The sequence below is a fragment of the Sceloporus undulatus genome, chromosome 10 (genome assembly GCF_019175285.1).
Source record: "Sceloporus undulatus isolate JIND9_A2432 ecotype Alabama chromosome 10, SceUnd_v1.1, whole genome shotgun sequence".
NCBI lineage: Eukaryota > Metazoa > Chordata > Lepidosauria > Squamata > Phrynosomatidae > Sceloporus > Sceloporus undulatus.
In genome coordinates, this window is record NC_056531.1 from 630,832 (window position 1) to 656,031 (window position 25,200).

At 50.3% G+C, this 25,200-nt stretch overlaps 1 protein-coding gene across 3 annotated transcripts; it reads left to right on the top strand.

Annotated features, from left to right (window-relative positions):
• The first annotated feature begins 926 nt into the window (after positions 1–926).
• Positions 927–25,200, top strand: SCARF2 (scavenger receptor class F member 2). 3 transcript variants are annotated; one of them, XM_042441993.1, is made up of 12 exons: positions 1,058–1,140; positions 5,634–5,692; positions 9,236–9,562; positions 10,411–10,512; positions 10,694–11,213; positions 11,780–11,998; positions 12,430–12,558; positions 16,075–16,178; positions 16,365–16,482; positions 16,952–17,070; positions 20,963–21,115; positions 23,233–25,200. In XM_042441993.1, exons 5-12 carry the CDS (start codon positions 10,732–10,734, stop codon positions 24,426–24,428), a joined length of 2,520 nt encoding a protein of 839 aa, XP_042297927.1. In that variant the 5' UTR covers positions 1,058–1,140; positions 5,634–5,692; positions 9,236–9,562; positions 10,411–10,512; positions 10,694–10,731; the 3' UTR covers positions 24,429–25,200. The 3 variants fall into 3 exon arrangements, with proteins under 3 accessions (XP_042297926.1, XP_042297927.1, XP_042297928.1); XM_042441994.1 differs by lacking the exon at positions 1,058–1,140 and adding an exon at positions 9,054–9,088 and having other exon boundaries at positions 5,650–5,692; XM_042441992.1 differs by lacking the exon at positions 9,236–9,562 and having other exon boundaries at positions 927–1,140.

Here is a 25,200-nt window from a genome sequence, read left to right on the forward strand (position 1 = left end):
GACCCGGAACAATGGATGCAAGCTGCAGGAAAAGAGATTCCACCTGAACATTAGGAGGAACTTCCTGACAGTAAGGGCTGTTCGACAATGGAATGCACTCCCTCGAAGTGTAGTGGAGTCTCCTTCCTTGGAGGTCTTTAAACAGAGGCTGGATGGCCATCTGTCAGGGATGCTTTGATTGGGATTTCCTGCATGGCAGAATGGGGTTGGACTGGATGGCCCTTGCGGTCTCTTCCAATTCTATGATTCTATGATATCTGTAGTTTCCTGAAAGGCAACAACTCCCTGTTAATACATTGCAAGGATGTGTATCCAAGCACCCCCAGGAGAGTTCTGACACACATTGGACACTTGTGGTGCGGATCAGGCACTTCCGATGTGCCCTGGACACTCCTCTTGAGTTTGGGCACTTTTAGCCATGCCCAATGGGTATTAACTGTCATGGGTCTAGTCTGTGGAATTTGGGGGTTTCTAGTTTGCTGGGGCCTCACCGCTTTCTGATAGTGACACGTCTCTCAAAGCTACCAGTCCTAGGCCTTGGAAGTTAAAGTGGCATCAGGGTGCATTCATTCTGTGGTGCAGATGCCACCAAAGTCTCAGCCGCAAGCGCTATGGTTGTGTCCCTTTGGAAAGGATTAGCTTTTGCTGTGGGTTGTGTTTTTAAACGGCGCCACCAGGGGGCAGACTGGCAACTGAGGAAAGTCATAGAAGCAGCCCTTGATGCCGAGATGTAATGGGCTTTTTTCTCCCTGTTGAACGGTGCCAAAGCGGGATATTTCTCCAGTGTGGATGCAGCCCCAGGAGCCTATCGGAAGGGAAGGGCGCTATGGCAACCCGAGTGGCGTCGAGGCCGCCTCAGCCGCTGCAGGAAGGCCAGGAAACTACCCTTCCCAGGAGGCTGTGCGGGGCTTGGCTCCTCCCCTTGGCTGCCAGGAGGCGGGTCCGGCGTCGCTTCGCAGGCGAAGCAGGCTGGCCTCGGTGGGAGCTGAGCGCCGGAGCCATGGAGGGGCAGCCGCCGCCGCCGGGAGCCCCAGCCGGAGCCTCCCGGGCCCCCCTTCTCCTGGGGCTGCTGCTGCTGCTGGGCTGCGGGGCCGGGCAGGAGCTGAGCCCGCGAGGGAGGAACGTCTGCCCCGCCGCCAGGTAAGCCTTGGCTGGCTCCCTTGCCAGACCTCGGGCGGCAGGAAGACTTGGGCGGCAGTCTTCCCTCTTGCAGACTAGAGAGAGCCTCCTTGGAGAACTGGGTTGGAAGGCTGCAGGGAAGGGGAGACATGCCCTCCATTTTTGTGTCCCTCTCCTCACCCCCCTTTTTTCCTGGTTTGGGGTCTCTTGCACCCCACTTTCCCCCTTTGGCTCCTTCCCTCCCTCCAGCCCCCCAAGTGGGCTAGAAAAAAAGGGGGCTCCCTAGCCTTTGCCCAGGATGGCTTGCAATAGGGGAAAGACCTCCTCCTTTTCAAAGCCAAGGGAGAAAGGCTTGGCAGCTGGGGGGCTTGGAGCCATCGGGTCCAGAGGAGTTGCTTGGCTTGAGTTGCTTTCTGATCTGGCCCCTTGCCATCCTGGGCTCCAGATCCTAAAGCTACTCCCGAGACCCAGATCTGGGGCTTCCATTTGCAGGGAAAGGCTTTGGAAGGGGGGCTCTCTGGCCCCCAACTCAGGAGAGGGGAGTCCTGCACCCCTATTGCGGTACCTTAAACAGATCCCTTTCCGGCATCTTGAGTCCGAAACGGGTTAGAAAGTCATGAATGGCAGCGACGAACGGAGCTATGTCGGCGTAAAGGAGCGGAAAAGTGGGACGGGGGGGTTGCTATAGTCTGGCCCAAGTTGGGTTGTGGGGACGAATCCTGCACCCTAGGGTTGGGGTCACCACCACCCCCGCCGCCATTGACCTCCTCCTGTTTCGTGCTAGACAGAATCCTTAGCAATGCTTTTTTGCACTCCTGGTACCCATAAAGCGGCAATACCACGGAGCTTGTGAAAGCGAACACTTGTGACACAACTGAGCAGCACAACTAAAATGGTACCTCCACATTGCAACATTGTATGCACACCCTCAATGTGTTTGGGTATGCATAGTGACGGTTTGGTTCAGATGTGATGTTTTTTTAAAGGGTTTAAAAGGAATCCGTTATTTTAAAAAAGTCAAGTGAAAAAAAATGCAAAATGTTGACATTTTAAAGAGCGCTGTGAAGTTTGCACGGCGCTTTACATAGCATCAAATGCTGCCAAAAGGTGAGGGTTTGAGGCACAGTGGTGTCACCTGGTGCAGTCTGCAACACCACCACCACCACCCCCTCGAGTGATACCACTGCTCTCCCTCCATCTCTCCCACCACCCCTGCATTTTAATTTCTCCAAAAGTCCGGCTTCTTCTCCTCCTTTTTCTTTCCTTCCCTATATATGCCCCGTTTCCCCCCACTGGGATAGGGGCTGGCCCTCTGCTTAGCCCCATCCAACCACCTTTGGCTTGGGACCTGGCAGATACAGTCAAGATGCTCGGTCGGAGCATTCGGGAGGGATGGCTATCTTCCCCGCTTTTTCCTCTTATTGGGATCATTTTAGCTACAAGAAGAGATGCGGGGGGGGGGGGGGAGCTTGAGGCAGCCCCATAGCACTGCCTAGTGAGTGCATTCAGGTAGGATCCAGAGAAAGGGACTTCGAATCCAAACCCTTGGCCAGGCCTTTTGCTCATCTTTGCCCTGGCAGGGTCAATTCCCTTCTAGGATTTGTGCAGGATAAATTTTGAGGGTTGACTCTCTCAAGATCCCCCCTTCTTTGTCCCATGATCCCCCCAAGTGGGGTTTGGACCCTCTGGATTAGCCTTCTTTCCCTGGAGGTGGCTCAGCCTGGGGACTTGAAGGGCGATGCCATGGATGACCCCAATAGGGATCTCCGACATCGTCGCTTGGAACCCTTTATTTCCGATTGGAAGGATGGGCCGGCAGAAAACAAGAAGCCTTTTGCTCCTTTCTCCCGCAGCCTGTTTCCAGCGAGAACCACTTTCTGAGAGCGTTAACCCCATCCTACGCTTAACTGTCTCAAGATGTGGGTTTTCCTCCCGCCTCCATTGCCTAACCAGAGAGCCATCCTGTGCCGTCAAACAGTTGCAGCTTTGGAAACAAAAAATGCGAGCTGGGAAAGGTCCCGATTATTGGGGCACGGGGGATCCCCTCTTCCCAGCACACCCCCCTTCCCCATGTTCCGTTCCATTGGGTGGTTGAAAGAAGGGGCCCTGCCACTTGAAAAAGACCCGCCACCCTCCTTCCAAGTGTAACTTAAAACCCAATGGAAAGAGAGGATCCATCTGTTTTTGATTTAAAGCCTTGCAAACAAGCTCTCGGAGATGAGAGGGCTTTGCAGTGGAATTTCTGGATGCAGTTTCCCCCCCTCCACCCCACCCCCATTGGAGGGCTCTGGTCCGTGGTTTTGCTACCAAAGTCTGCTTTGGGATGGAGGAAACTTTGTAGAGATGGGCACAGGGTGGTGAAGGTGGAGGAGAGATACGACAGAGTTCTCCAAGGTAGCGGTGGAGGTCTTCTCATGTGATGGCCGGGGGGGGGGGGGGGTTGTCATTGTCTAATGGACAGTTGATGATCCAGTGAAAATCGAGTGGATAGAGTGTGGTCTGTGGACACATGTGACCCTTCAGGTTGTTGTTGTGGTCCTCGGCCCCTCCGGACTCCTCAGAGTGACTCTTTTGTGGTCATCCAGAAGAGTAACTGGATGCATGTGGAAGTTTTCAGGAGCGGGAATTCACCACCACCCTACCACACATCTTTAACATCAATACAATCCCTATTTTTCCAAACTAGAAGTGGACTTCTGACCACTTCTGGTTTCTTTGGAGGCATTGTTTGTCAGTTCCTGTGACCTTTGATTTCAGTCGACTTGAATTCACTCTGGACTCTGGGTTTGAGCCAAAGGAGACCCTTCCCTTCTCCGTCCCAGTAGAAATTTGGCTCCTGATCCAAAGACACTCATGATGGACAGGGATCCCCGGTTGATCTTCCGGGTGACCATTTGCAGGCAATCCAGATCATTTCCCGAAGCCCAATATTATGTTTTTGACAAAATGGACAAGCTAATAATGAATCCTCACCACTGCCACTGCCCAATCTATGCAAAAAAGTGAGGCTACCAAAATGATGGAAGTCATGCGGCAAAATCAAGGAGGGGAAGTTTCGCATGAAACGGCAGTAAGCTTTTGGCCCTGGTACTGAAAAGTAGCTGCTCATCCTTAGTCTCTGTCCTGGTAACAAAATGGCAGTGATGGTGGCTCTCAGGGGTCCAATTTGTATTTCTCATAAAGATGGAAAGAATACTTGTGGTCCCTTCCAACTGTATGATTCTGGTTGTTTGGGAAGAGAGTGGATAAATTCACAGAGGATTGGGCTATCTATGGCTCTCAGTCAGCAACTGAGAAAGCTGAGAATTTGCACCTCGATGCCTCCGGAGTCTAAAAGCAATGTTCTGGCATTAAAAATAAAAAAAATAAAACATATTATCTTTCTTTGGGACTCCTGTCCATAGAAAGGGGCAATGGTCCCTTCCAACTCTAGGATCCTGTAATTCTATGAAAGCCTAATGCAGGACTGGGACTCCTGGAGCTACTGTTAGAGTGCAACTCCCAGCAGCCACCGCCAGCAAAGCCCATGACAGGGGATCATGGGCTTTGCCATCCAGCCGCCTCTGAAAGGTCACACACTCCCCACCTCTTGATGTAGCTGAAGGCCAATCCGCTGGCTGTTAATGAGCACAAAAGAGTTTTAAAAGGATGGCAAAAAAGCGGATGAAATCATGCAAGAGCAGAGGGGTCCTGTTACCTTGCTCCATGCATGCGCAATTGGAATTCCCTTTTTGCAGGCGTTGGGTTTTGTTTTATTTTGTAAGACAGAGCACACATCTCTCTGGTCCACAGTGCACATTGTTTGGGGCAGGGGTAGAGCTCCTGGGATGGAGTAAGCAGGCCATGGATCAGATCCCCCTCCCTGCATCCCCTTTCTTGGCGACTGTTGCCACTCTTGGGGATGGGGGGACTTTGGGGCAGGCCTTTGGATAAAAGACCCATTCAGAGGCATGGCCCACCCACTTTGCACCCCTTCCTCAAATTACAGCACAAGCTTTCCAACCTCCAGCCACATTGCTTGAGAAGCTGGTGGTTGGAGCAGGGAAAGAAAGGGGGCACCATTCTGAGTCCCCCCCCCCCAAAAAAAAAGATTTCTTCCCTTTTGACTCCTGATGCTCTTGGGTTTGTTCTTGCCGTGTGCCTTCGAGTCCCTTCTGACGTACGGTGACCCTACAGCAAGCCTGTCGCAGGGTTTTCGTGGCAAGATTTATTCAGAGGGATTTTAATATTATTACTACCAGGAGTAAAAGGGAGTGACATTTCTGGTGACAAAAAGTCATTTCTGGCCACTCATGACACATTTTTGAGGTTGAGCTTGAAACAGCATCCATCCTCTGGACTCTGTTTTTGGTCCCCCCAGAAAAGGAGTTTGAGGTTTTGGGGAAACGTAGGGCCATAGGCCACAGTTCCCCTCCTCTCATTTAAGGCTTTCGTATCAGAGGTGGGATCAGAATACTTTCCCATTCTGCAAAGCAACCTTTTCTAATCCCTCCTCTGTGTCTTTCGACCTGCAGTTCCACTGGCTTCGTTTGCTGTTTGGGATGGCGGCAACAAGGCGAGGAGTGTTTGATAGGTAAGCATGAGCATCCTTCGGTCCTTCCGTATCCTTCGTTCCTTTTTCCAAGCAGGCCAGAGGTTTCCAGAAAGAGTCAGGGCCAGCAGGGTGTTGAATCTGCCTTGGGTTTTAGCCAGAACCTGAAAGAAGCTATCTGAGGTGCCAAACCTTTTTAGGGGAGGGCTAAGGTTGCACACTTAGGCTAGCGCCTTTAAATTAGGGCTAAAACCCAGAAGGGATTGACCACGCCACTGACACCGGAGCCACCTGCCTCCATCCACCAAAACGGTGTGGTTTCTGTTCATTGGGGTTTGGTGGTAATGGTGCACGGCAGTTTTCAAAGCTGTGAGTCATTTGTTGGTTCTCTCCTTCTCCGCTTTTGCTCAAATGGCTGCCTCCTTTTGGGTCTCTTTGAGCCTATAGTGTGAGATGGAGCAAGAATGCTACATGGGTCACCCTTAGCCAGGATCCCTTGTGTCCAAAGTTGTGACTTCTGCTGGGTTCATTCCTTCGCAAAAACACATCATTGAGCCCACAAAAGCAAACCCCAAGGCTAGCCTTTGTGCGGCTTTGCAGCCACACTCTCCTTACCTACCAAGACATGATCAGATCTTCCCTGGGTTATATTTCCCTGCCCATGCCAGGATTTGTAGTTTTGTGAGCTATTTAGCCTACTCTGCTCCTCTGGTTGCTCAGCTGCTCAAAAGCGCTTCAAATATATCACCCTCTTCCAACCCACCGAGGCTGCATCTGCACTGCAGAAACAATGCAGTTCAACTCTGCTTTAACTGCCATGGCTCCATGCGATGGGATCCTGGGCCCCATCGCTCTCTAACAGAGAAGGCAAAATAGCTCGCAACATTACATCCCGGGATTCCAGAGCCTGGAGCTAGGGCAATTAAAGCAGGGTCAAACAGCATTATTTCTGCAGTGCAGATGCCGCCTAAGATGTGTTTCAAAGCACAGTGCTGGTGCAAATGAGCCACAAGACTCCATTGTGTACATATTTAGGACCATTTCACGTGGCAGTGGGCTGTTAGACCTACAGGAAACCCTGACCATATTGAAACGGTGCATGAGTGAAAGAAGGCACACATGGACAGGAACACAACAGGAGACAGCACACAATGGGCACTGTTGATGGAAGGCCAACCCGCAGCATGCCTCCAGTAAACATCTCATTTTTAAAAACATTGGGCCTGATTTCTTTTGGCAGAAGCACCATTCTTGCACAGAAGCAACCCATCCACTGCCCAGAAGCCAAAAACATATTGAATTTCTTTCATAAGCGTTTCTGTTGTTTCTCGGGTCACTGTTGCTCAATGGAGATAACTAGGGTCTTTGCACAATGATAGCTCAATAATCCAGCCTGAATTGCCATGGCATCGTCGTATGGAATCCTGGGATTTGTCATTTCGTGAAGCGTGTAGAATTCGGAGTGCCTCCCTAAACTACACATCCAAGGATTTGGGGCTTGAAACCATGGCTGCATCCACACTGCAGAAATAATCCAGTTTGACACCACTTGAACTGCCCTGGCTCCATGCTATGGAATGCTTGGATCCATAGTTTAGTGAAAGGTTTTGCCTGCTCTGTCAGAGAGTTCTGAGGCCAACACACAACTACAAATCCCAGGTTCTATAGCACTGAGCCCAGGCAGTTCAAGTGGTGTGAAACCAGATTATTTCTGCAGTGCGGATGCAGCCACAGTTTCAAGCCCCAAATCTGCTCTGGTGCCACAACAATCTACAGTTCCCAGAATCCCATAGCATGGAGCCATGGCTGCTAAAGTAACATCAAACCCAATTGTTTCAGCAGTGCAGTTGCAGGCCGTGACAAGTGATTTGGAAGTGATATACCAAGAGAGAGAACGAGAGTCCTTCACACTCTGCTCCTACGTCCCTACCGGTCGCCCTTAATTGTTTTATATTTTCTTTCTGTCCTGCCATCCATCTATGTGGGGTTTAGCCCCTTTAGTCCTGGAACTTGGCATCCTAAGGTTCCGGTTTAAGAATCCCTTTTGTAGCGTTTTACCCAGCGGGGGAAAGCAAGCGGAGGGCAGGCTCAAGCATTCTCGGGACTTGGAGTCCCCAGGCGCTGCTGGGAAACTTGGAGGAGCTATTTTTAGTGGCCTCTTCACTTCCCTGCCGTTCCAACTTGGCCGAGGTCCGCTCCTTTTCCTGTGGAGGAATCTTTCCTCGAGGCCCATCGACAGCGGCCACACTTGGCCTGGCCAGCTGTAAGCCTGTGTCTGCAAACGGCCAAGGCCTCAAACGGAGCCGAGTTCAATATTATTCCAATCTGCTGGCCAGACATTTGGGTCTCCAGGGGAGAGACTTGGGGTTCCATTCCAGGAAGGAAGATCTGACCCCCAAGCTGCAAAAGGGGGGTACAATTTACTGAGCAGTTTCCTCCTGTTGGAATTCCTAAGATTTTTGACGTATGGCAGCCCAAAGGAAAACATATCATGTGGTTTTCTTGGCAAGGTTTGTTCAGAGGGGAAGTTGCCTTTGCCGCCTTCTGTGGCTGAGAGTGTGTGACTTCCCCATGTTCACTCAGTGGGTTTCCATGGCCAAGCAGGGAATCAGACCATGGTCTGTAGAGTTGTAGTCCAATGCTCAAACCACGCTATCTAGCTGGAAGTCAGCATAAAAAGAGGTGAAGGAATCCTGTATCGTTTTTGAGACAAACTGAGAAAAAGCCATTTCTAGCCTAAGCTTTCCTGAACTCCAGTGGACTTGCATCTGATATGGGAACCAGTTTAGGCCTTGAGGTTTCAGGGTCAAAACCTGAGACCTAGTGATGACTAAATACTGTACATATATAGATCCCCAGGAGAGTTGTTGCAAGCTGTAGTAAAAAGTCCACTAAGTCTTGCAAATGTTAGCAAGTTGCTACTCGCCTAGCTGAGCTAGGGAGCTACCCCTAGCCCTTTCCTCCTGTCTGGAGCCAAACCCCCCAAAAGTGGAGGATTTGCACCCCACAAAATCTGGAGGCTCAGGACCAGGCCCTAGCAGCCTTTCTATCTGCTGAACTGGTCTGGTGTCCATGAAAGCTTGTGCTAGAAATGGCTTTTTTTCTCATTCTCAGCGCGATTCCTGGTGTCAGCTCAGGAATCAGCAAAATCATCTTCTCAGCAAAGCGATTCAATGCAATGATTCCCTTCTACCCAGACCACCATGGAAAGCCCCCCGGGTTCACCATTCAGAAGCCCTTAAATCTGAGGAGGGTTCCCTGTTTTTCTCCTTTATGTTGCCTGCCTAGATGAAAGCTGAATAACAAACTAATCCTTTAGAGTCCTCCACCAAAGTCCTGATTCCTACCCGCTACATACACCTTTGCATGTACTTATATTGATGTATTTCTGCTATTTCTCAAGGGACAAGAGTAGGTTCTCCACAGATAAACGACAGGGTAAGTTCTGAGCTCCAGCGCCTCCTGCATGACGGGTACCAAATGGTTTTGGGTCTCCTACCTTCTCGATGTGTCTTACTAAATTCCCCATTTCCTCCTCTTGCCTAACTTGCTCTTCTCTAATCATCTCTCTGTGTGCCTTTCTAGATTTCTCTCTGGTGTCCACCTCGGGGCTTTCTGGAACCTTCCACTGCCTTCCTCGCCACCTCCATGTGGGGACCATGCACACTAATGTCTGTCTGGTGGTGGGTCTCAGGGGAACAAGGGTTTTTGTCAAGGCCTCTGGTTTTGGACTGGCTCTTATTGCTTGGGACTAAGAACTTGTCCAAGGATGGTTCTTGTGGCACCACTTTCCATATGGGTCTTCTCCTGATGGTCATCTTCTCCTAAACCTCACTTCAGTTGACCCAGCTCAGAAACCATCAACTGGTAGCCTGCTGCTGCCTCATGTTCACATGAAGAAAGTTTGATGATGTAAGTCCAGGGCAAGTCTTGGTTTGTGTGTGTGTGCGTGTGTATGAGAGAGAGATTTCTCCAAGACATCTGACTGCTGACATAGATCCCACTGGAGCGCATGACTATCAGAATGGGCAGCAAGCCTGCCGTCCAGATGGTTTGGGAATGTGTCTTCCACAGAAGCTCTGGGGTTCCGTCCAAAGCTTATCTGGGGTTTCCCCCAAGAATATCAGCAACATCAAATAAGCTTTCCTGGTTGACCTTTGGCAATAAGCTGGAGCATGTCCAGAGAAGGGTGACCAAAATGGTGAACGGTCTGGAAATTCCCAAGTCCTCTGAGGATATGGTTTTAAAATGTATGGGTATGTTTAGCCTGGAGGGGTGATAGGATAGCCCTGTTTAAATATTGAAGGGATGTCATATTGAGGATGGAGCAAGCTTGTTTTCTGCTGCTCCAGAGACTAGGACACAGAGCAATGGATGCAAACTCCAGGAAAAGAGATTCTGTCTAAATATTAGGAGGAACCTCCTGACAGTAAGGGCTGAAGGAGGAATACACTCCTTTCTCGGAGATTGTGGTGGAGTCTCCTTCTTTGGAGGTTAAGCAGAGGCTGGATGGCCATCTGTTAGGAGTGCTTGGATTGCGTATTTTTGCATGGCAGAAGGGGATTGGATTGGGTGGTCCTTGAGGTCTCTTCAACTCTAGGATTCTATGTTTCTGTGACTGCCACTGTCAAAATCACCTAGCTTTTCTGAGTGCTAGTAGAGGCTTCTGTTTCCCTGTCATGGGGCCACAGCCATGCTATCCTGTTTGCAGCTCACCAGTCTGTCATTTTCTGATGCGCTGCTCCTGTCTCCCCTTGTAGCCGTGTGCGAGGGCAACTTCACTTGCACGGACAACGAGGTGTGCGTGAGGCCCAACGAGTGTCGCTGCCGCCATGGGTATTTTGGAGCCAACTGCGAAACCAGTAAGTGAAAGAAAATGCACTTCTAGTATTTGGGGACAAATGTTGGTTGGTCTTGATGTTCCCAGAGCATCCTTTCACACTACACTGACTGGTAGAAAGGGGGATATAAATTGAATAAATAACAAAATCATCCTCCAGGTTCAGGCTGTTCCACTAATACCCACTTGTTGTCACTCTCCAGAGTGCCCTCGCCAGTTCTGGGGTCCAGACTGCAAGGAAATGTGCCGCTGCCACCCCAACGGACAGTGCGAGGACGTGACGGGGCAGTGCACCTGCAACGCCAACCGCTGGGGGCCCAAGTGTGAGAACGCCTGCTTGTGCAAGCATGGCAAGTGTGACCAGAAGACGGGCAAGTGTACGTGCGAGCCAAACTGGTGGGGCCCCCAGTGTGCCAGCGCCTGCTACTGCAGCCTTAACTCCCAGTGTGACCAGCAATCCGGGACCTGTAACTGCCAGCCAGGCTGGTGGGGCCGAAGCTGCAACAACCAGTGTGCCTGCAACAACTCCCCTTGCGAACAGTTCACCGGGCGCTGCCAGTGCCGCGGTCGCACCTTTGGCCCCCGCTGTGACCGCTACTGCCAGTGCCACATGGGGAAGTGCAACCAGGTTGATGGGACGTGCACTTGTGACCCGGGCTACCGGGGCAAGTTCTGCCGAGAACCTTGCCCGGCTGGCTTCTATGGACAAGGCTGCAGGAGAAGGTGAGTTCAGCTCCCTCTGTGCAAGGAGGTAGCAGAATCAGGGCTGACCGGGTCCAAGCCCCTACACTTTTTGATGACCAGGGACTATGAAATCTTGTGCCATCCCCCTTGGATTCTTCTCTTCCCGTTTTGAGTTTAGCGACAACCTCCAATTTAGCTGGAATGTGGAACTGAGAGATCTAGCCAGGTTAGTCTGGCATCTCAGTATGCAAAAGGATCTCACAGCACCTTTGAGACTAACTGTGCCTTTTATGAAGGAGTCGGATAGTAAAGAAATACTACTTTTGATTGGTCAAAAGAAATTGTGGCTGCAGATGCGTGGTGGGCTCGTTTCCGTATTCCTCCTCTGTGATGGATTTTCTGTTGGTTTGTATTTGTAGTGCAACAGAAGCTTCTCCTCCTGCTATCTTTCATGTTGGGGGCTGTTGATGGAACCCACCAAACAATGAATACCAGTGCATGCAATTGTTCTTGCTATGGGGTTGCCATTAGCCCAGTTGCCATTAGCCCAACTTTCTGGGCATTCCCTGTGACTTTCTCAGTGTGCTTCTTTGTGACATTTCTAGGTGCGGGCAGTGCAAAGAGCTGCAACCGTGTACCATTGTGGACGGTCGCTGCCTGGCCTGTGAGGCAGGCTGGAACGGCACCAAGTGTGACCAGATCTGCTCTGCGGGCTTCTACGGCGAAGGCTGCGATCAGATCTGCCCTCCGTGTAAGGACGGCCACACCTGCAACCACATCAATGGCAAGTGTTCCCACTGCAATCCAGGATGGATTGGAGACAGGTAAGACTGATGGATGCAAAACACTTGACTGTCTTTGAGGTCAGGTTGTGAGTGGCCAATGCTAATTCTGTAACTGGAAGTGCAGGAGACAGAGGTTGCTGTCACACTGCAAAAATAATTCAGCTTGACATGACAGCCTGCAAAAGTTTAGGGGGTGACAAAAATGGACCCAAAGAAATGGTCTGCTCCCTTGCAATTTGCCGAGAAGAGGTGGCATCAGGATCAGCTTATGACATGGATGGAAATCATGCAGCTTTCCAGATGCTGAACTGCACCTCCAGCAGCCTGAGTCAGCAGGAATGCTAGGAGTTGCAATACAGCATCATCTGGAGAGCCTTATGATTCCCACCCATGGTTTGAAGTTTGCAAAGTCCACAGGTGCTCTTTCTTGCTGCCATCTGAACAAGCCTTTCTTGCCCTCCCTACCCCAGGTGTGAGACCAAATGCCGCAACGGGACCTATGGGGAAAATTGCGACTTTTTCTGCGGCGACTGTTTTAACGGCGAGTGCCACTTTGAGACGGGGAGGTGCCTCTGCCATGCGGGATTTCGCGGGATTTCGTAAGTGACAGGCTCTCCGGTTCAGGAGACTGCCAATTGGTCTAGTCGCTTGCATGCAGGGTCGGGGGGAATAATTGATCCCAATTTTATACCAATATCAACGCAGTATCAGCACCCTTTGCATGTTACTTTTGGCCCATGAAATTCATGTCATATATCTAGTATGATGCTGGGTTGCAAGTAACTTTCTCAAGCTCTGGTCTTTGTTGTGTGCCTTCAAGTCATTTGTGACTTAACAGCAACTCTAAAGTGAATCTGTTATGGAGTTTGCTTGGCAAGATTTCATCAGAAGAGGTTTGCCATGGCCTTCCTCTGAGGCTGAAAGGGTATGTTTTGCCGGAGGTGACCTAGTGGGTTTCCATGACTGAGCAAGGATTTGAATCCTGGTCTCCCAGAGTTCTTGTCCAACACTCAAATTAGCTGTGGTCTAGTGACCCTAAAAGAAGCCTTCCTTTCAGCTTTATGACTTCTAAGTATGCAGTTCCCAATGTTCCCTTTGGGCTACATTAACAGCACTAGATGGGGGAAGTTTGTTCTGCGAGCATGTTGTGATGTTCTGCCTTGTCTTCCTCCTGCAGAAGTATGTCATGTGCCTTAAGAGCATTAGTCACTGCTTGCTTATTCCCCTTTAATAGGACAACGCTGGTATTATAGTCTCTTTTTTTGACACATAACTCATTTTCGGCAAAGCAAGCAAATCTCAAGCTGTGGCTGTACCAACTTCTATCAGTCTTTCTTAACAATCAAGAAAGAACTTGTGGCTCACTCCAAATGAGAGTTCAAACCAACCTCTGTCACCTTTCCAAGCCAGCCTCCAGCCCCGGCCCCCTCGAGATGTGTTGGGTTGAACTGCAAATTCCATAATCCCCTGCCCACTTGGGCCTGTGGTCTGGGGATGGTGAGAAGTGTGGTCCAATGTGTCTGGGGGGTCAACGGGGCTGTTTTGAGGAAGAAGCCACGGTGCTGGGTGAAGGCAAAAGAAAAATGGTAGGAACATCAGACATGCAATAAAATTACAAACCCGTTGCTGCTCTGAACTGGCTCCAACTTTTGAACCGGACTCTGTGCAACTATTTCTAAATGGGATTGAAAGCACAGCAAGGAAGAATTTCAGGGTATGCTGGTGCTTGGGATCCAGGTAAAAGGATCATTGACTTCAAATCATTGATCCTCAATTCCTTGAGCATTTTTGAACTTAAAAAAATCTTTGGGGCTGCATTTGCACTGCAGAATTAATGCAGTTTGACACCACTTTAACTGCCGCGGCTCCATCCTATAGAACGCTGGGACTTGTCGTTTCTTGTGGCTCCAGAGCTCTCTAACAGAGAAGGCTCAATAGCTCACCAAACTACAGACTCCAGAATTCTGTAATATTGAGCCACGGCAGTTAAAGTGGTGTCAAACTGCATTAATTCTGCAGTGCAGTTGCAGCCTGGATTTCTTTCCGTCTTTGTCTCTGCGTCTGCATTTCACTGTTTTCCACGAGGCTCGTGCAAGACAGCTCCATCCATGAATTAATGAGGTGGGAGTAGGGTTGCAGGGTGTGCGTGTGTTTTTCCCACCTGGAGAACTCAAATGTCTTGGCACATGCCACCCATCCCCAGGCCAACCAAGCAATCTGCCCAGCCCTGGCGCTCTGTCAGCAGATGGAAGGAAACTCCTGCAGCAGGCTAAAAATAAGGCAAGGTCACGAGTTCCTCATCCTAGTCCCTGGCTCCCCAGACAGACTTAGGTCAAAAGGACTAGACAGTTTGATGTATTTTAGGCTTCTTCTTCTTCTTCTTTTTCTTCTTTTAATTTAAAGCAAAGGGATCATTGCAGTTCTTCCTCCATTTGCGGCTCAACCAATTTTTACAGCACTGAGGACTAGCTGCTTGCAGGAGCTGTTCTTTTTCTTCTTTTTAAAGTGGTGATTCTCAAGATGCTAAATTAGAAATCCTCAAGAATTGCAGGATATAAAAGGTTTTAAGCAACAGTTCAAAACCCATGAAAGCCTGACTGCATCTCCCCTGCGAAGTATAGCTTCCAGTGTCCGGCTGCTTGCAGCTGCTCTGAGGAATCCATCTTCTCTGTGCCCGCTGGCACATGGCATGGCACGTGGCATGGCAGTGGTAGGGAGCCAGGCCAAGGGGAAAAGCTTTGGATGTTCAAGAGGCATGACAATTTCCCCAGGAGAATCTGGCACTGAGAGAAGCTCTGCTGCTGCATCCAGCCAAGCCTCATCAAGCAGCTGAAATCATCGGTGGAAATACAGAATATCTCTCAACCAGATGGGGTATGGGTTCAAATTGCTCACCTGGTGTCTTAGTTTTAAAGCTTGGATTACAGTGCCTGTTGGAATAGAAAAGTCTTTCCCTGCAGGGGAAAGAGAGCAGAGAAGGGATCAGACGAGCCTCTCATGGAAAGGAGTTCCACATTCGGGAAGCAGCCACCAAGGAGGCCCTCTCCCTTAGAGGGTCAGACTTCCCTCCTGGCTACTGCAAAGTCTTCCAGGCTCTCAGTCTTGCAGAAGCTTCCTTCCTGCTCCTGATGGGTTTGTGCGAATGAGTTACATTCTCCTCTTGACCTTGCCTCCATTAACAAGCTGGCAGGCCTGAAATCCTGGCTGAATTGCAACCGGCTGGTGCGAGAAGCCATAAATAACCAGGCTTGGCTGTAGTTCTCGAATGAGCTGCCCAGTACTGAGTCAGCCACCTGGCCTGCTTCTGCCAGGGCTGCCCTCATGGATTAGTTTTATTTATTTCCAGTATTCCTCTATCGCCTCCCAGCCTACAAGGACGGCTGAATCGATGGCCCAATAAAAAACAGTTAAAACAACCTTCTCAACCCCATCATTTATGCAGCATGGCATAGTGGTTTGAGCGTTGGACTATGACTCTGGAGACCAGATCCCTCCTTAGCCAGAGAAACCCACTCTATCAGCCGTAGAGGAAAGCAAGTGCAAACCCCCTCTGAACAAATCTCAAGAGCCAACATGTTGGCGTGTTGGACCAGGACTCCAGACTAGGGTTCAAATCTCCGCTCGGCCATGGAAAACCACTAGGTGACCTTGGACAACTTTTGCTCTCTGAACCTCAGAGGAAGGCAAGGGCAAACCTCCTCAGAATAGATCTTGCCAAGAAAACCCTTAGATGAGGTGACCAGATGTCAGTGTTGACTTGAAGACACTCAACAAATAATGTAATATGGGGGAAATGTATGAAATTAATTTATTAAGATGCAACACTCTGTACCTTCAATCCAAGGGCTGCTGCTACATTGCAGAATGAATGCAGCTTGTTACTGCTTTAATTGTCATGGAGTCCTGGGATTTGTAGTTTGTTGTGGCCCCAGAGCGCTCTGACAGAAAAGGCTAAATATCTCGCCAAACTACAAATCTCAGAATTTCATAGCATTATTGAGCCACGGCAGTTAAAGCAGTGTCAGACTGCATTCATTCTGCAGTGCAGATGCAGCCACTGGTGCACCTGTCTCCTCCTTCCCCAATGCAACTTACTCGACTCTGCTTTTCCCCAGCTGTAACCTGACGTGCCAGACAGGCCAGTACGGCGTGAATTGTGCCGAATCTTGCAACTGCCATGAGGATTCGTGCGACCCTTTAACTGGAACCTGCCACATGGGTAAGTGTCCTTAGCAAATGGCAAAGCACTGGGCTCCCACCCAACCTTTGAGCTGGGCTGATTCAGTCTCTGGGCTGGTAGTTGCTGAGCAATGCCTTGGGATGGAGGAATACCAGGGGTGCAATGGCCAGACTCCTTCCACATGCTAATGGCTCATGGGGCGGGGGCATTTTGATTTTGTTTCAGAGGCAAACCAGCGGATGGGGGTCATTGGAGCCGGAGCCCTCTTGATCCTGCTGCTCACCTTGCTCCTCTCGCTTCTGTGCTGTTGCTGTGTTTGCCGCAAGAAGGACCAGGCTCGGAAGTAAGCACTGATGTTTGATTGGGAAAGGGGTTGATGGAGGGTCTGCTCTGTCTCTAAAAGGGATTATCAGGCTGCAACAAGGTACTAGACTTGGGGGTGGGATATTTATTTATTCTTTGGGGTCTCTTGCATGCAGATCTTCATGCAGCAGACTTGCTGGCGTTTGGGATAGCAAAAGCTTCTTCTGAAGCATGCCACTCATCCCAAAAGAGAAAATGTTTCATCTATCCTTTTGCCAATTTTTCCACTGCCAAAGTAGTGAGGGGTAGTCTTTGAAATATTGGGGGGGGAGGGGGAATGATCCTCACGCATTCAGTTTTTCCATTCCTGCCCCTGCCCCCTAGCTATACCTAGCACTCTCTCATCTCATCCTACTCCATGTATAGACCAAACCAAATACAAGAATGGGAGGGAGTGATCTCCGTCCTGCATTTTAACAGTCTAAGCAGGTCCCTGACTTCCTTTGCAGCACAATCCAAGACCCTGCTCTCAAGAAGTCCCCGAGACGCCTTTGTGGCCGGTTCAGCCGCATCAGCATGAAGCTCCCCCGGATTCCTCTACGCCGCCAGAAACTGCCAAAAGTTGTAGGTAAGAACCCAGCCTGCAGCTGGTGTCACAGTTTCCTTCTGCAAATGATTGCCGACGTGGAAGATTTTAAAATTGGATTGGGCCAATTCATGGGAGAAAGTCTATCGAGGGCTAATCGTACCAATGGCTTTAAATTACCTCCAGGAATAGAGGCAGTAATGTCTTGTAGTACCAGTCTCTGGGGAACATGAACAGGAGGGTACTACTAAACTCATGTCCTGCTGGTGGCCTTTCCATGGGCCTCTGTGGGATCAGGGTGCTATTGATCCTGACCCACCATGACTCTCCTCTACATTCTTCTGTTCAGGCATCAACCCTCTTAGAACCTAGTTAGTGTCAAGAATGTGCCACTAATGGTCTGCCAGCATTATCCCGGTGATGAACTTCGTCCCAAGCTTTGAGCATTTGTGCAATGAACAGAACTTTTCAAATTTAGCTTTTCTGAGCATTGCTCCCTTGCTCAGTTGGGCTGCGTCCCTTAAAAGCCGCAGCTCTGAGGGAAGGAGCTGCTTTCCCACTGAAACGATAACAAGCCCTGTGTTTACAGAAGCATGCCGGGTAAGGGGTTTTCCCTCCCCTTTCTAGCATAGAGGCTCCCTCTGTGCAGCCGAGGCGCTGACTGAATGGGCCTGTGTCTGGGCCTTTCCTGGCACTTGCCGTTGGTTGGTGGTTTTGTATAAACAGGGGCAGCAAGAACGCTCCCCCTCCACTGCGGACTGTGACTTTCCCTTTGCAGGAGTCACAGAAGAGGCGGCCGCCTCGCGTGGCATAAGCTTAGATGGGTTCGCTTGGTCCCCTAGCCAATGATCTGGGCTTTCTTGCTCAGCACACCAGTTTTTTATCTTGCCCGTTCTGGCTTGCTACATGTAAGAAAATTAAATTGGCTTTGCTAGACTGGACCAGCATATCCATCATCTGGTTTATGACAGCACCAAGCCAGATACTAGGGAAACTCACAAGAGAGGTATGAACGCAGTTCTCTTATTTGTGCCTCCAAGCCTTTTAGACTAGTGTCATCCTTGTCACCATTTTTATTTATACCCCACCTTTCCTCCCCAGAATTGGGACTCAACATATCTTACAGCAGCCAAACAAGGGGTTCATCTCCATTGTAGTAATAATGCAGGTTGACAATACTTTAAGTTCTGGAGCTCCATCTATGGAATCCTGGGTTTGGTAGGTTTGCGAGGTCTTATGTCTTCTTTGCCAAAGAGTGCTAATGTCTCGCAAAACTACAAAATCTCAAGATGGAGCCATAGCAGTCATCCAGCTGCATTATTTCTACAGTCTAGATGAACCCAACGACAGCATACAGAAAACACAAAAGGTTATCCTAAAAATGTCATTGGAGTGTCAATACCTTTAGCACCCAGTTTACCAAGACTCAAAGACATTTTTAGTCCAGCCCGTGCTTTTGAAATCAGCCAGTTTCAAATGAAAAGCTTATCAGAATAAGAAAAAAAAACTTGATGGCAAAACAGCAAAGTGGGGTCTGTTCTAGCCTCGGGCATGCTAGAACCTTGGAGCAGCCACCAAGAAGGCCCTCTCAGCCCAGCAGCCCCATTGCTGGGGGTGCATGCTCCCTCCAACACACCCCACTCCAAGGCAGGCCTGGCCCGTCGCTTCACTCGAAGGCCAGAGGGCTGTTATTTCACTGGAAAGAAATGCCTGGGTCTCAGGCTTGTCTGTTTGGTTTGGCAGGCAGGCCTTGCCATATGTTCTTTGGATTATCCAGCCCTCTGCAGCAGAGGAGAAGGGGGGGGGGGCAAGGCCTCTGCAGTGGGGGCAGTGAAGGAGGGGGAGAGACCCCGGCTAGGAAGCCTCTTGGAAATGAGAAGAGGCCTCCCCTCTCCTCCTTGTTTTGGTTTCTGAGACTTCGGAGCAATATCAAGTAGGGAGAAGCTAGTCAGGTCACGTCAGTGGGTTTTCAAGGAAGTGCAGAACTTTGGATCTGGCCATAGTGAAGAACATCTCTGACTCTAAGAGCTGTTTGAGACAGCCTGGGAGGGTGGTGGACTCTCCTTCTTTGGAGGACTTTAAGCAGTGCCTGGATGGACATCTTTCAGGAATGCTTTAGTTGTGTCTTCTTAGTCCATGGAGTGCCTTCCAACAATCATTCTCCAAGCCAGCTTCCACCTGGGGTCTGGCAGCTTTGGGAGGTTTGTGAGAGGCTTCAGGGGACATACTTTGGGGTGCCAAGGGTCACATGTGGCCCTGGACCACACCTTATCCATCCCAGAGGTAAAGAAAGGCATAATTCCCACTCCTGAAACAAAGAATGCCTTGAAAGGAGAACTCTCTGTAAAAGAGGACACATGGCTGTCCTACTAGGGGGTAATCTTTGGTATCAAAATTCATCTTTGATTCAGCTCTTCTTTTATTCTGTGAAAGAATGGAAGGTATTTTTCCTATCACAGTTTTACCATCTGGGATTTCTCATGAGCCTCAGTTCTGCCTGGCCCCAAGGCTTCCCTCCCCAGCTGAAATCCGAATGCCAATCTTTGTTCTGGGTCCTGGCTCTTCTTTTCTGGCCTCCTTCTTCTCCGCCACCATCGGAAGGGACCAAGAAGGTTGAGGCCTCCTTCCCCACAAGGCAGGCCATTGAGAGTGCGGAGCAGCCAGAGGAGCCACAAGGAAGGGGGAAGCAAGAGGCCCACAGGAAGTGGCACAGCTTTTGCTCGCAGCCGCTGGCGGCGTGATTTATTTGGCAACAGCCCAACCAGATGTCTGAGTGCCGAACAGCTACAGGAAACGCTGCATCCCCAAGGACTCCTCTCTGCACAGAAGCTGGCCTGTTGTCTCAGCCCTGCACTGTCCGAGCATCAGGCGCACCCCCCATCATTTTGGCAGTGCATTCTGGTGCAGCCAAAGGCCCATGTTGTACGGGAGATTCAACGTTCAATTTCCCGGCCCCATTTTTTTCTAGTTGGCCATGGTTGATGAGGGGTGGGCCCTGAATTTCACCAAGGCACTAGTTCAAATCTCTTGCCCACACCAAAATTGCCCTGCTCTGGTGAGGCGACATGCAAGTATAGGTATCATTCCTCTCACAGGGGAACAAAGCATAGGTGGTGATGTTCTAGTTGTTTCCCTGTATGGAAGGGAGGAGGGATATGTGGCTCTCCAGATTCTTTTAGGCTACCTCTCCCATAATCCCTTAGCAGTGACTTGCCCGGCTGGGGCTGATAATAATTGTGGCCCAAAACATCTGGAAGGCAGCAGTCATCAATTCTGGCTCCAATTCTGAAAAAGACAGGAAGTACTGTTTTATATGTCTGCACTAGGGATGTAGGCTGGCAGTCGGCTTGGAACTTATGTCTTCGTAAGCGGACGTACGCATGCAGGAAATAGAACGGAGCAATTTCACAACATCCACATTTGCCTAGGGGCTGCTGTGACGTTCCAATGTAAGGTTTGCACAATGGTAGCGTGTGGAATAACTGATGCGCCAGAATCCCGATGTGCAATAGCCAAAAATGTGCACCAGGATCCTCCCATCCAGACACCAGCTAGGAAGTGCTGGAGTGCAACAGGAGAACCCCATGCACATTGGAGGTGTCTGATGTGCATCAAAAGTGTCTAGTACACATGAGGCATGCATTGAAACACATAGAGGTTCTCAGATGTGATGTAAGTTCATGATCCAACCAGAGCAGCCATTCTCCATTGCAGTTATTTTAAGAAAAGGAGATACCTTCTGAGTTGGCCAAGAGGGCCCCTCTAAATTGAGATTTGGTTTCCTATAGAGTTACCTGTCAGGCACTAGGTGAATATATAAGCCCACCCCACCAACTGGTCTTCTGCCCCGGCTCGAACACAGCAATCCCCTTTTGCCAGTGTAGCGGATGTTCATGGAGAGGCCTCACTCCTCCGCCATCTTGATTTCTTTCAGTGGCTCACCACGACCTGGAGAACACCATGAACTGCAGCTTCATTGAGCCCCCGTCTGTGGTGGAGCAGCCCTCACCTTCGTGGTCTTCCCGAGGTTCCTTCTCATCCTTTGACACCACCGATGAAGGACCCGTGTACTGCGTGCCACACGAAGGTCAGTGGTTGCTGTCAGGGGGCAAAGCAAAAACTCAATGCCGCGCTACTCCCCAAAACTCTGGTTTCTAGCCACTTCCTTGACTCATTTGTGGGGCTAGTGTGGCCCACAAAGGGTGCCAGGGTAGGAAATTGAGCTCTGGACCCACCAGAATTTGCCCAGCCCATTGGCATTTTTCTTATTTCATAGCAAGAGCCAGTTTGGAGTAGTGGTTTGAGCATTGGACTATGACTCTGGAGACCAGGGTTCGAATCCCTGCTCAGCTATGAAAATTCACTTGATGACTTTGGTCTGGTTACACATTCTCAGCCCTCAAAAAACCCTGTGATAGGGTTGCCTTAGGGTCACCATAAGTGAGAAATGACTTGAAGGCATACAGCGGCAACAACAATGTGTTACGCTTGTGAGTCGCTTAATCAGGCTCACTTCTCTGACCAGTCAAATCTAAAACCAAATTCAAGCCGTAGGCTCCAGGTCTAGCAGAAAAGGATAACACACATGGCAATGGACCAGTAGATCAACAAATCATATGAAAGCGTTAAAACTAGCTCAGTAAAGGTTAAAAGAAATAAATCCCTGCCAATAACATGTTGTCAGCAGTTACATAATAAAATGATATTAACAAGATGTGGATTTTGAAAAATAAAAATGCCGTAGTCTGGCGCCAGAAGGACATTAAAGTGGGCACCAGCCAAACCTCTCGGAAGCATATTTCACAAATGATATGGGGCCATTGCCAAGCTGGCTCTGCCTCAAGTTTTTCTCACACAGAGAGAGAATTCTGGGAGGTGTAGTTTCAGGGTTCTCACCATCCCTCTTAGAGTGCATCTATAATGTAGTAATAAACCCGTTTGGCACCACTTTCAGTGCTCTAGCACCATTCCTATGAAATCCTGGGATGTATCATTTTTACAGGGTGCACACAGACAGTATCCATCATCTGTTGCAAGGTTGTTGAAATTGTATCCTCTTCCACCTCAGAGGCTGGCTGAGATTGATGGGAGTTGGAGGACCATAGGAGTTCTACTTTGGTGTGATCCGACAGCACATTTCCTGTGTTCTATGAAATATCGCATAACAGTGGGTCTGCAGCCTTCTGCAGGCAAGGACCGCTGAATCGGGATCCTTATTTACAACACATTTCATCAAGTTGGCCCAGAAGTTGTGTTTTCTTGAGATGGGGAACATTTGCAATACTGAGGACTAGAATGCTTAAAAGCAAGGAAGGCTGGGTTTGTCAGGAATGGAGTGGGTGTACCACTGGTTATGGTGCTGGATGCCAGCGTTTTCCATTTTGCAGCCTGGCTGCAACCATGCGGTAAATGGCTGCCCCAGCAGTTGAGCTTTCTTTCCTTCTCCTCTTCTCTAATTTTGGCAATCATGACAGAGCAAAGGAATTTGGCCCCAGCCCAGCTTCACCGCAACCCTGCTGTAGCAAATAACAGGCCCTTGCAAAATAGCCCTGTAATGACTAAAGAATTCTAAGGCCACACATGCATGACTTTGAAAGAAAACACAAAACCATAATTGCAATACAGCAAAGTTTCCCACCGGTGGAAGTTAACTCCTGTAATGCCAGTGTATTTCTTTCCCAGGTGTGTGTGTGTTGGGGGGGGGGGGGAGGAAATGGCACCCCAACTCTTCCTTTGTGTTTTCAGTATAAACTCTTGACACCAGATCCAAATGTGTCACCTAAAAGTATGTATTTATGACTGGTTTGTATTCACTGTCAACATGTACCCTTGAGAAGATGGGTGAACCTTCATCTCTTGGGCTTGGCTTTGCCTCTTGCAGTAATGGGTAATTTTAGCAGGTCTAGGGGCCAGTTCCCAAGGGGGGGTACCTGCTGCAGGGTGCACCCCCAGAATTCAGAAGCAAGCCATTGGGCACTAATTGCATCAGAACACCACAGAAAGCCCTTTCAGACAAGTCTTTCCTGCTTTATTGAAAAGGCATTTTGCGGCTAGCTTGCCAATGAAATTTGGTGTGACAGCCACAAACACAGTGGCCTCACAGATCCCATATTGTCTGTCCCGGCTGACTATATTAAGGGTTTCTGCTGTTGAGCTCTCTTCTTCTGACCTATCAATCTGCCAATTTTTTCTTCCCCTTTGCAGAGAGCGTGAATGACAGCAAAGACCGCGTCTCTGTCCCTTGCGGGCCTGGAGAGAAAATGGCCCCTGCCATCAGTGAGGATGAAGCTGGGGAGTACACAGTCTTGAAGGAGAGCAGTTCCATCCAGGCAGACAGCAGCGAGATGCCCTTACTCAAGTCCTCTGACAGCGAGCGCTCATCATGTGGCTCCGGCTCAGCCAGTGGGGCTCTGTATGCTCGGATTGCTCGCCTCTCCAAACAGTCCAGAGAAGAAGATGACAACACCATGGAAAGCAAGGCTGCCAAGCCCCCGTCCCCAGAAAGAGCCAAGCCTCCTCCTCCAGACCCCTCAACGAAGCCCAAAGTCTCTTGGATCCACAGCAAGTACAACTCCAACCAGTCCAACTCCTTGCCCACCATTGGCATGACAGATCTGTCAGAGCATAAACAGGGGCTGGCCAAGAGGAAGAGGAGTCCCAGTGAGGCCTCAGCCGGGCTTCACGGCAAATCTGACGACAAAGTACCCCCACGGGGCAAGGAGAAGGCCCCAAAGCATCCAAAGGAGCTGAGCTCCCCAGAGGGGAAGGGCCCTTCAGCCTCCGGGGACCAGCCCTCGCTGTCCAAATCCAAGCAGCGGCACAAGTCCAGCCCAGACCAAATGGAGAACCTCAATGGAGCCGTCCAGAACGTGATCAAAAAGATGGGGAGCTATCTCCCTGCCGACCGGAAAGGAGGGGAGGCCCCCAAGAGCCCCGGTCATGGCAAGTCCCGTTCCGAAGTCATCCATCCCCACCTGTCTTCGGAAGCGGCCACCCTGTTGGCTGCACAGTTGAAGGAAAAGACTCAGAGCCTCAACCGAGGAGATGGGGGAGGCCGACAGAATGGGGTGAGTCCCCTGCCAGCTCAGCGGGAGAAGCCAACTCCTCCACAGAAGGCTAAGCGCTCCGTGGCCACCAGTGGCCAGAAGTCCAGCAAGCCGGTCCTGCCAACCTCCCCCAACCTGCAGAAACTTATCAGCCCCATTGCTGAGGCCCCGGCCAGCGACCCCAAGCGGGTGGAGAAGCAGAGCTCTGGTGGCAGCAACCAAGAGCCAGCTCCTGTCACCAGCGACCAAGCAATCAAGAAGACCCCCATCAAAAAGCCGCCCAGGAAGAAGAGCCGAGAGGCAGCTGCTGAGCAGCCAAAAGCCACCACGACACCCCCTCAGACTGTGCAGTGAAGGCGACCTCCTTGGGAGGGGAAAGCCTAAGAGGAAGGGGGCTGTGGAATTGGGGAGGAAGGGCCATCTTGGGGGAAGAACAACAGGGGCTGGGAGAGGACTCTGGACTTGTCTCCCGTACATGGGGATGGGGGAAGGAAGGAACCCTCTCTCCCCAAAAGAGACCCAAAGCACTTCTGACTTCATTCCCTGTTTGTCAAGGGGGAGGGGGGGTCATGGACCAAGCGCTGGCGCCTGGGGTTCCAAGCAAGAGGGAGGGGGTGGAGGGGTAAGCGAGGGATGGGGGGCCTTCTTTGTACCAGTATTATAATTGCATATGCCGTGCTTCTCTCCCTAGGAATGTCCGAGTCGATATAATCTGCAGAATGGAATCACAGGCTTTCTGTAACCTTGTTGGGACTGGAGACAGTGAGGGACCTTGCAAGAGCCAAGCCATGGCTCTGCAAGGGTAGAAGAGGGAGGGGGCCTTGCTTTTTGCCTGGTGGGGCGTCCAGAGCCAACAGAGGGAGGCTGAGGAAGTAGGCAACCAAGACCTTGCGGGATGGTAACTGGACATCCTGACACCAAAGCCTCACCCAGAGGAGGAAAGGAAACACTACCTTCCCATGCAGCAGTTTTGCCTCAGGCTAGGGGGTGGCAGAGGCCCCTGTTGGCATCAGTGGCATGGCAACCCCAAGCCCCTGGTATCCTGGCCTTGACAAGGACAGTATGGTACGCAAGTCTAGCATCTCCATGGAAAGCTTCCTCAATTAAAACAAAATGTATTTCTATA

Bases quoted from the DNA above. Each gene is read 5' to 3' on its own strand.
- SCARF2 (XM_042441992.1), top strand. From the start codon at position 1,001: ATGGAGGGGCAGCCGCCGCCGCCGGGAGCCCCAGCCGGAGCCTCCCGG. The intron at 1,141-5,633 runs GTAAGCCTTGGC...TTCGACCTGCAG, and splicing joins AACGTCTGCCCCGCCGCCAG to TTCCACTGGCTTCGTTTGCT. The intron at 12,559-16,074 runs GTAAGTGACAGG...GCTTTTCCCCAG, and splicing joins GCGGGATTTCGCGGGATTTC to CTGTAACCTGACGTGCCAGA.